Here is a 10,883-nt window from a genome sequence, read left to right as displayed (position 1 = left end):
ATAATAATAATAACAACATTAATAATAATTTACCCTTAGTTAGAGAATCAAGGACACCAGACTTTTCTAAATATCGACGAAACTCTTCTCTTTTAGAATCTGCTGGCTAAAAAAGATTAAAATAAACGTTTTATAATTTAAAAAAAAATTAGAAACAATAAAACAACAAAACACTGATCCCACAATCAAAATGATTGAACTGCTTTATAGCTTTAGGTATTTTTTATATGATTTAAATAGTAATAGTATGACTGTGATTTTATTAGTCGTATGTGAGTTGTTTCAGATTCAAAATTCTTAAGGAACGCTCTCATAATATCTTAGATAAAAAGAACATTACTCAAGAATTTTTAACAAATCACAGTATAGTGATTTGTTAAAAATTCTTGATATTGCACATACCACACAGTAATTACAGAAGTAGTATACAGAGCAGAATCTGATAACTCAGAAAACAGTAACAATCAAATAAAAATTAGAATTTTTATTTAAAAAAAGTTATAATGTGTAATCAAAAAGCAAAAATCTAATGAAAAAACCTTATAATTATCAGCGGTGAATTCCATTTTGATATCCTTCAAAACGATGTCTTGAAAGGTCACGAGCACTATCCCGTATGGTTACTAATAAACAATATGTGTTGGATCTGAATGTTTACTATATAACAGTTTATTTTACATGTAGTAGGCACCAGCGACTTTCAACTTTTTTTAGAAAAATCAATTGCTTCAAGCAGGAATACCTTTATTAGATCAAAAAACTATAGTGTTAAATATATTGTAAAATATTTTCCCGCGTATTTTCATATATAATAAAACGTAAATAATTTATTTTTTACAACTTTTTAAACATGTTTGGGACCTGTAAAAATAGGCATTGGCGTCGCTGGGGTTGGTGTCACCCAGTGCAATAAAGTTTCGAATTTCTAAATAAAAAAAAGGGCCCTTTAAAAAATGTTGGAGGTACACTAACATATTTGCGTTTTTCATTTTTGTGTTAGTCTCTCTTTGCAGAGACGTATTTTTTTTTTGGGGGGGGGGGAGGGAGGGGAGGGGAACATGGGGAGCTTTGGGCCCAGGCGCAAAGATTCGATAGGGCGCCAGCCTTCAGGATGGAAAATCATAATATAGTTATTTTATATCATTATCGCGAAAATTTTTGCTTTCTTATCATGTCCAAAGATTTTCAAAACTAGTAAACAATTGCAGTCAGTTAAGATTGATTTAAAACAGTTGTAAGTTTATACGAACCGTTAATTCGATATGTATTATGAGAGAAGAAGAAAAAAAAGAAGAAGAAAAAGAAAAATTAGAAAAAGAAAAAGAAGAAGAAGAAAAAGAAGAAGAAGAAGAAGAAGAAGAAGAAGAAGAAGAAGAAGAAGAAGAAGAAGAAGAAGAAGAAGAAGAAGAAGAAGAAGAAGAAGAAGAAGAAGAAGAAGAAGAAGAAGAAGAAGAAGAAGAAGAAGAAGAAGAAGAAGAAGAAGAAGAAGAAGAAGAAGAAGAAGAAGAAGAAGAAGAGGGAGCAATTAAGAAATCGGGACACAAAGCATTTTGAAAAAACGCAAAAGAAAAAAAATTTAACTGCAAATGAAAAAGGGAAGGAAAAATAAACTTTCAAATTTGTTTTACGTAACTTTGGGTCATGTTTGGCAAAAAATCTTGCGACTAACCTGGCCCATTTATTTAGTATAGTGCTGATCACTATGTTTCAAAAAAGCCTTCGAGTGCACATACATCTTACAAGCAAAGTTTTTCTTGTTATAAGACCCTTATGACAAACTAGTTGAAAAGTAAGTGTCATGTGATTTTTTTATTTAATAAAAATGTAACTTCAGTTTATACCAATCAAACAAAAATTAAGCTTTCAAAATCATATAAAGACTCATGTTACAAATTTGTACTTTATTAAATGTAGAGCGTTGTTAATTTTGCAAAGCCGGGGTTAGTTAATAAAATTGCCTCTTAAACACTTAAGTTAATTTTAACTTGAGAAATCATTGGTCTTGTATATATAATTTTAATATTACATTGTACAACCATGTAAACCTTTATATAGGTAAATCAAAATAGTATTTTCAAACAATAACGGATGATCAAAATGTAAAATTGACTATTTACCTTAAAAGATAAATAAAACTAATGACATTTGAAGAATGATAAGTTTTGAATATCTCAAGAATTCGTTCTTAGATTCAAAATCTTTCAAGATTTACGTAAAGAATGTTAACAGTAACGTGCTTATAAACTAGTATTCAGTGATACACCATGTAACTAAACTACATTTTCTGAATCTTCACCGTCAGAGTCATATATGTGGTCTTTTTGCGTTGAGACTGTCAAAGTGAGAAAAACCTTCTAGTTATATAGAGTATTCTTCGCTCAATCAGGAATATCGCTGGTGGTACTTTACAATTAAGAGAAGGAACTATTTCTGCTCTTCATTGTTCGTGTGCAGCTTTTAGTATTTGTCCGTTAAGGCAATTCTACGTTATGCAATATCATTCACAACTCTTATACTACTGACAGTGTTCTTTGCCAACTGATAGTCAGCATCTGCATACCACAGCTTCACATCTTTATCGAGAAAAGTTGACGGTAGACCAGTAATGTTGAAGAACCTTTGACTGCTCTCAGTGACAAAGTCTTCGATGTTTTGGAGCTCACCAGCGTATGATCAACAGATATTCTCTTTAAAGGTTGTTCTGCACCAAATGCTTGCAAGGTACCATCAGACGTTTTATGTTAACGGAGACTTAATTAATGAAGAAAGCAACTGCAACCAGTTTTTCTGATTAGTACTAAAAATGTCCTAAAATATTTTTCATTGCAGTCTAAGAGACTGCTTGATTCTGTGCCTTATATTTGTTGATCTCTTTAAAAATCTTGAGATCAACACGAGAGAAAGGTGCGTTAACGATGGTCTAAACCAGACTTTGACATATAGAGTCACTGTGAAAAGACACATGTCTGCAATTCCCTTTCTTCTTTTTTTGTCATCTTGAATTTGCTTCTCAGCATCCATATTGATAACGAATAAATAGTTTTTGGCTATCCATCTGGCTCAATGCAGTCCTGCCGGAGCTTTGAATGAGCGTATTCTATATAAAACGCATCTGAGAAACATTATTATCAGATCTAGCAGTTCACAATAATTATCCTGGTGCTGAAATTGTTGCAGTTAGTTATAAGCAAACGCAATAATTTCAATTGCAACGCTGAAAACGTTCCAGAATGTACGATGTTCGTTTTTATGAAACTTTCCCTGAGAGAGTAACAAGTCAATTCTAAGCACTATTTCAGATTAATGAAATATTATTTTTAAATTGTGTGATTGTCTGTTAATGTCTGACTAAAAATGGCAGAAATGCATTCTGGGGTACGGAACAAAAATTAAGTAACATTATATTGATAAAATATGCAGGCAATATAGTGTATAGTGTATATATATATATATATATATATATATATATATATATATATATATATATATATATATATATATATATATATATATATATATATATATATATATATATATATATATATATTTATATATATATATAAGTATATATATATATATATATATATATATATATATGTATTTATATATATATATTTATATATATATAATTATATGTATATATATACATATATAAATATATATATATATATATATATATATATATATATATATATATATATATACATACATACATACATACATACATACATATATATATATATATATATATATATATATATATATATATATATGTATATATATATATATATGTATATATATATATATGTATATATATATATATACAGGGCCAGCCCAAATAAATGCGGGGTCCGGTGCAGGATAACTTTCCGAGGCCTTAATATTATTACAGTACATATATGTACACATATATGGTTTTTTACACATATTGTTTACATGTGCTTTATATTTTAGTACACGTTGAACAGTGGCACTAAAAGTAATATAATTATAAGTACCACTATCGGTACAAAATTAAGCGATAGTATTTCAATCATTAAAGATAAATCTGTTGATGAGTTCGAAACATCAATAAGCTCTAATCTAAATTTTACTGAGTTAACTTTTAATGACTTTGAGGTTGCTTTTAAGTCATTAAAACGTAATAAAGCTACTGGGTATGATGATATTAACACAAATATTGTGATTGATTCCTACGATGTTATAAAAGATATTCTTTATAAAATCCTCAGAGCATCCATTGCACAAGGGTCTTTTCCAGATAAACTAAAAATAGCAAAAGTAACTCCAATCTTTAAGACAGGGGATCGTAAAAACATAACAAATTATCGCCCTATTTCAGTTCTTCCAGTTTTTTCAAAAATTTTAGAAAGAATAATGTACAACCGAATCTACTCATATCTTGTTGAAAATAAAATTCTATACGAAAACCAATTTGGTTTCAAAAAAAATAATTCAACCGAGCATGCCATTCTTCAACTAACGCGCATTATAACTGACTCTTTTAAAGACTCTTGTTTTACACTAGGAGTGTTTATTGATTTGTCTTATGCATTTGATACTGTCAATCATCAAATTTTGTTAAAAAAAACTAATATCATATGGTATTAAAGATAAAACCCTATTATGGTTTGAAAGTAATCTTACTAACCGTAAACAGTTCGTTTACAATAAAGATTCTATATCTCATCTATTAATGAATATAACATGTGGTGTTCCACAAGGGTCCATACTTTGTCCACTTATTTTTTTAATATACAAAAATGATCTTCATAAATCATCAAACTTAACAACAATAAATTTTGCAGATGACACTAACTTGTTTTTGTCTCATAAAGATATTAATATGCTTTTTACTAATATGACAAATGAATTAAAAAACGTATCTGTTCGGTTTAAACAAAATAGATTGTCTCTAAATATAGAAAAAACTAAAAGGACACTTTTTTATCCACCTTTAAAAAAACAGAATATATTGATGAGAATCTATCTTGGAGAAATCATATTGATAATACCTCCAATAAAATCGCTAAATGCATCGGAATTCTCTATAAAGCAAGAAATATATTATGTAAACACCAGTTAACACAATTATGTTGTTCATTTATACATTGTCATATAAACTACGCGAATATTATATGGGGAAGCACTCATAGAACAAAACTAAAATCTCTTTAGCTTCATCAGAAACACGCAGCTCGCGCAATAAATTTTAAAAATCGTTTTACATACGAAACAACTTTTTAAAGAAATGAATATTTTAAATGTATATCAACAAAATGTCTTTAACATTTTATGTTTCATGTTTAAATGTAGAGAAAATTTGTTGCCAAACGTATTACAAAATCTTTATTGTATGAAACCTAAAAACAAATATAATCTTCGAATTAATAACAATCTTACTGCCCCTTTTTGCCATAAAAGCAAAGACCAGTTTTTTGTTTCTTACTGAGGTCCTTATCTCTGGAACAAAATAGTCTTACCAAATTTTGATTTTTCTACCCAACTGACTTTTGCTTCATTCAAACAAAAACTTAAAAGAATTATATTTTTAATTGAAAATATTTTGATTTATTTTTAATTGTTTTTTTGTTTTGCTTGTTTGTTTGTTTGTTGTTGTTCTATTATGTATATTTTATTTATTTTTTAATCTTGGCTTTTTAAAATTTTATCTTGGTTTTTACATGTTTTTGCATAAAGTTGTATTATTATTATTATTATTATTATTATTTCACTTAAGACATTGTATTTTTTATCAAAAATTAATCATATATTGTAAAGGGCTTCATGACAAGATCCACATGATCTTCTAGAAGTCCTGTCGTTACTAATGTAAAAATTGTAAAATATAATTGATTATTGTAATATTTTTAAACGGCAAAATATTAAAGAAAAAAAAAGAAAAAAAAAAATAAGTCACTAAATATATTATGAATAAATTAAATAACATTTCAGTCATCAAAATTCCCTTTAACAAATCTAATAACAAAAAACAGAATTATATTGAAAAAATATAAATATATTTAATACAAAGAATTCCAAATTTGTCTCCTTGCGTGCTTTATAGAAAATTTGGAGGTGATATCATCGTAACATAGTTTTTTGGCTATATCTGATACTATTGACAATACTGCTAATGAAGTAAATTTTTCTTGGCTTCTTCTAAAAAAAATTTTTATTAACTTTAATCTTGAAAAAGATCTCTCTGCTAAAGCGATTGTAATTGTTAAAGTTAGTATGATTTTAAGCGCAGTCACGAAATTTGGATATAACTCAAATAGATTATTTTTTAACAAATATTGCAGTATTTGTAATATTCTGAAGTTGGAAGGCAAAACTTGACGACAGGTTTTGATTTCGTTACGTAAATCAATCACATCAATATCATCTTGCAATGTCATATATAAATCTTTACATTATTTTAGAAGTTCATCTTCACTCATGTTTTTTAATGTTATACAAACTATATAAATAACCATACAATGTGTCATGTTTTTTAAAAGGTTCAAATCATTATAAGGTTTAAATCTCGTGAATGAGTTAATCGCATTATCAACAACGACAAGAAAATATTGAATTCAAAAATATTCTTGACTCGATGAAAAATTTCTTACAGTTCTTTGAATCTAAAATTCAAACGTCACTTGTACTTCTACAGCAATTTCCTTAGCTATTATTATGGAAAAGTTATGATATTTGCTTCAATTTGGCATATCAATTTACCACACCTAATATAAATTCAAAGGAACAAAGTTTATTTCCGATTGCTTCGATTTCCCAATCTTATTTTTTTGTCTCTGGTTTTTTTGTCTCTTTTTTGTCTCTTCGATTTCCCAATCTTATTTTTTTGTCTCTTTGTCCAAGTAGTTGTTTAGAAAGAGAAAATTGCGGTATTTGAAATCTTACAGATTTCACGCTTTCCAGACGGCATTCCCATTTTGTTTCAAATATCTACTCTTTATAAGTTTATGAAATCTATTATTTATTGGTCTATTTTTCTAATTCAGGCGGCCTATGATAATCTTTTACAACATCCTAGACATATATGCTTCTAATGCTATTGTAATTTTCATTTTATTTTCAGACGGCACTCTAATGTTGTTCAAAGTTTAAAAAATAGAACGTTTTTTTATCGTAAATTTTAAAAATAGAACGTTTTTTTAATTATTTTTAAAAACAGAATAATTGTAGTCGAAAATTATAAAAATAGAACATTTTTATAGTAAATGATAAAATTAGAACACATTAAGAGGAATGTCAAAAAGCTTGTTTTTTATCAAAAATATAAGGTTTTTTTTTAATTCTATTGTATATGAAATACACAATATGGTTCAAAAAACATATTGTGTGCATGCGTTTTTTAAACATTATAACTATTTTTTTATAATATACATGCTTTTCACATAAATTGAAAAATACTCCAACTTTGTTATGCCTGATTTTAAGTCCAAATGTAATGGACCTTTCGAAGCGCAGGGCCTTTGGAATTGCAAGGCCTTGTGTAACTGCACCGCTTGCACCCCCCTCCGGCCGGCTCAGTATATATATATATATATATATATATATATATATATATATATATTATATATATATATATATATATATATATATACGCACACGCACGGTCAGGGTACAAACTGGCACTGTTATTTTTGTTTTATAGAACTATATAATTATAACTAAGCACTATTGACAGACGTCGGTTTTAATTCGTTCAGTTCAAGGTTTAACTTGTCAGCTTTAATCAAATACTTTTGTGGCATTGATCATGTTGTATTACGTTTCGTAGGATAAAATAAAGCAAAACAGTTTATTAATACAAGATAACAGAAAGGGACAATACACCATATTACATAAATTAAAGCACTACCGCAGACAAAAAATAACAAAAAAAGTTTTTCTTTAAGTTTTAATACTGCTATTTTTATGAACTTTATTGACCAAAGCTATCCACAATGATAGTTGATGTATTTATCAGAGATTCTTCTACTTGTGTCCTAATCTTAAATCTTTTTGACTTCTACTTCAAGCATAACTTTTTTTTACCAGAGGTGTGCACCATATTGAGTGAAAAAGAACTTTGGTACAGTATTTCATAATTTTTATTCTATTTTCCAAATTAGGCTTTAGGCGTAATACTCTCGTTAAAAGGCTCTTTATAAGCATATATATCTTTATACGTTAGACAGCTCTGCTTTACAGCGTTTTCTTGTAATAAAAAGAAGATGAGATAAAAAGGACATTCTTCTTTCAGTTGAATTATTTTTTTACCAATATTGGTTTTTGTAACTAGGTTAATTCTTCTTTAAAGAAGCAAAATATAAATTCATTTCAAAATTTCTCTAAAGTCATAGGAGACCATACAGTCATGTCTTATTTTGATCTATTAGTAACAAAACAACGTTAGAACTCTTCCCCAGTCTTTCAAATGCTTCAAGATTCCCCAGTCTTTCAAAAGTCTTTCAGATGCTTCAAAGAGACCGGTCTTATCACAGAGCTCTGCATAAGGGTACATAACCAGGACGATTCCTTCCTAACCGATGTCGCTTGTTGGGCTGGAGCCGGCATTGACTCTGAAACAAAATTCTAACTAATGTGCCACGGCTTTAGGTGTTGCTAGCGTTATTTTGATTCAATATTATTTTTCTTTCAAAAGATTTTGATACGGAAGTTAAAACAGAAGTGATAAGGTAAAGTTAGTTTAAGTATATCGGATTTTTAAGATGTTTTCCTTTAAGAAACTGTTTATGAATGGTGAAATTATTAATGCTTCTATCAAAATTTTATTTTCCATTAATGTACTTCTAAAGTATAACTTTTAAAAAGACAAACATAGTATGTAGCTTCCCATGTCAAAAAATAAAAACTTCTTCTAAATTCATCAGCCTTTTGTAACTTTCTAATCTCATCTTTCGTAACTGCTCACGTTTTAAATTACATAAAAATTGTATTAATTTGATTAATTCAAAACGGAGAAAGTTCAACCAATGAACGCGAAAACACGACATTGTTATAGTTCTCATTATGTGGATTTGGCATAGGATTAAATGGAGAAGTGTATATTTTAATATAAAATATGTAAAAATGTAACTGTGGGGTGTAACTTAAGCATCTTTGTTTTGACTTTTTAAGTTATTTTGAAATGCAATAGAAAAAAAAAGAGTTCTTTTTAGAACTTTAAAAAACGTTATATTTTTAAAAAGGCGAAAGGATTGGAATAACAACTTTTGAAAATTGGAAAGAGAGCCCTTTAATAAAAGGAGTCCTTTAAGGAAAGTCTTTTAATAAATAGATTTTTAGGGCTTCAATCATATAACGATGGCAACCATATAACCATGACATAAATTTTAGTTAAATACTAAAAGGTTCATTGAGTTTTCTCTAAAATTTATTAAATGCAAAAAATAATTTTGTTCTTCTTGTAGTGTTATATTTTTAAGTTATTTATAAAACTATAAAATTTGTAATACAAATAAATATTTGTAAATAAAGGTTTGTTTATAATTTAAAAGCTATCCAACTTTGCAATTTAAACTTTAAATTGCAAAGTTGGTTAGCTCCACTTCAAAAACTCATAGTTGCACAGTTAATTTTTTTTTACTTATTTTTTTTACTTATATTGAAAAGCTTAAAATTAAATATAAGCTTTTCAAACCATTGAAACATATTTTTTCATTATTTTTTAAATACCCTAAAGCTAAATGAGACTTTTTTTATCCTGGGATTGATGTCTTCTGTGTCTCTGCATCTTCTAACATTTGTTAGAAGTCGTGTCTAACAGACAACATTTCTATCATGTTTTTACAAAAGTGTTTCTCAAAAACTCTCTTCAATTCTATCTAAACTATATAGTAAGTGATTGACTGAATCTCGTTTTCCTGCCAACTGGATAATGGCATCTGTGATTTTAATTTTTACTCTGGAGACACTCTGACCACTCCAACTATCGTTATGTCTTCACTCTATTATTAGCAAGGTTTTCGAATCTTTAATCAACAAATTTCTATCATCTTGAGTCTAATAACTTACTCTCCAACAATCATTACAGATTTCGATCTTCTTATTCTATGATTGACTTGCTAACTGCTATAACTAAAAGGTTCTATTTTACATTAGATGGAGCTGGCGAGGCAAACACTATTTTGTTTGTATTGTTTTGACATACCAAAGCTTTCGATAAAGTTTTGAATGCTGGTCTTCTACATAAGTTTGCTTAATACAGTGAACACACAATTAATCTTGAACCTGATCTCTCTTCTGTAACAGATTGGGGCTTACAGTTATTTTTAACAACTTTTGCAATACTATCGACATTCCTACAATAATGAATGGCAACTTTCTCACAACGCTCTCTTCTAAACTTCTTCTTAGATTATCATTCTCTATCAATCTCTCATGAAAACTTTATATACAATCTATTTCAAAGTTAGAATTTGCTGCGATTGCTTATTTTTATTGTGCTTATCGTTTTCTTATTCATGATTCCGTTCACTACCTTTACAAATCTCTTATTCCTTCCCGTATGGAAAACTGTTGTAAAATTTGGGCTGGTTCTTCTAATGTTGCTCTTCTTTTCTAAGCAAGGTTCAAAAACACATTGTCAACTTAGTTGGAACTTATCTATATACCAAGCTTGAGGTTATCAAGCTTGGTAGATAGAGCAGGTTCCCTCTCCCATTATCGTAAGGTTACATCTCTTTCTCTTTTCACAGATACTATCATGGTCGCTGCTAAAAGAACCTATCATCTCTAGTTCAACCAACCAAAACTCATTCTTACTTAATGCTTTGAAACTCCATCCCATCTTCATGTTTTCCTGATTCATACAATCTAAAACTTTTCAAGCTTTCGTATGATCGTTTAACGAGATTCTTATCTTTGTA

At 28.4% G+C, this 10,883-nt stretch overlaps 2 protein-coding genes across 3 annotated transcripts in view; both read right to left on the bottom strand.

Annotated features, from left to right (window-relative positions):
- LOC136071822 (c-Myc-binding protein-like) overlaps positions 1–683 on the bottom strand; it is a 14,807-nt gene extending 14,124 nt beyond the window's left edge. The window contains exons 1-2 of one of the 2 annotated variants that reach the window (XM_065797252.1): positions 540–683; positions 34–106 (exon numbers count right to left, since the gene is read on the bottom strand). In XM_065797252.1, coding sequence (XP_065653324.1) covers positions 34–106; positions 540–566 — 100 coding nt within the window. In that variant the 5' untranslated portion in view covers positions 567–683. The remainder of the gene's footprint in view (positions 1–33; positions 107–539) is intronic. The other variant, XM_065797253.1, reaches the window with a different exon arrangement.
- LOC136071824 (c-Myc-binding protein homolog) overlaps positions 1–10,883 on the bottom strand; it is a 100,970-nt gene that overhangs the window by 15,867 nt on the left and 74,220 nt on the right. The gene's annotated exons all lie outside the window — the stretch shown is intronic.

This window comes from Hydra vulgaris, chromosome 05 (assembly GCF_038396675.1).
Source record: "Hydra vulgaris chromosome 05, alternate assembly HydraT2T_AEP".
NCBI lineage: Eukaryota > Metazoa > Cnidaria > Hydrozoa > Anthoathecata > Hydridae > Hydra > Hydra vulgaris.
The sequence above is the reverse complement of the archived record's forward strand: the minus strand, read 5'-3'. Positions and strand labels throughout refer to the sequence as shown.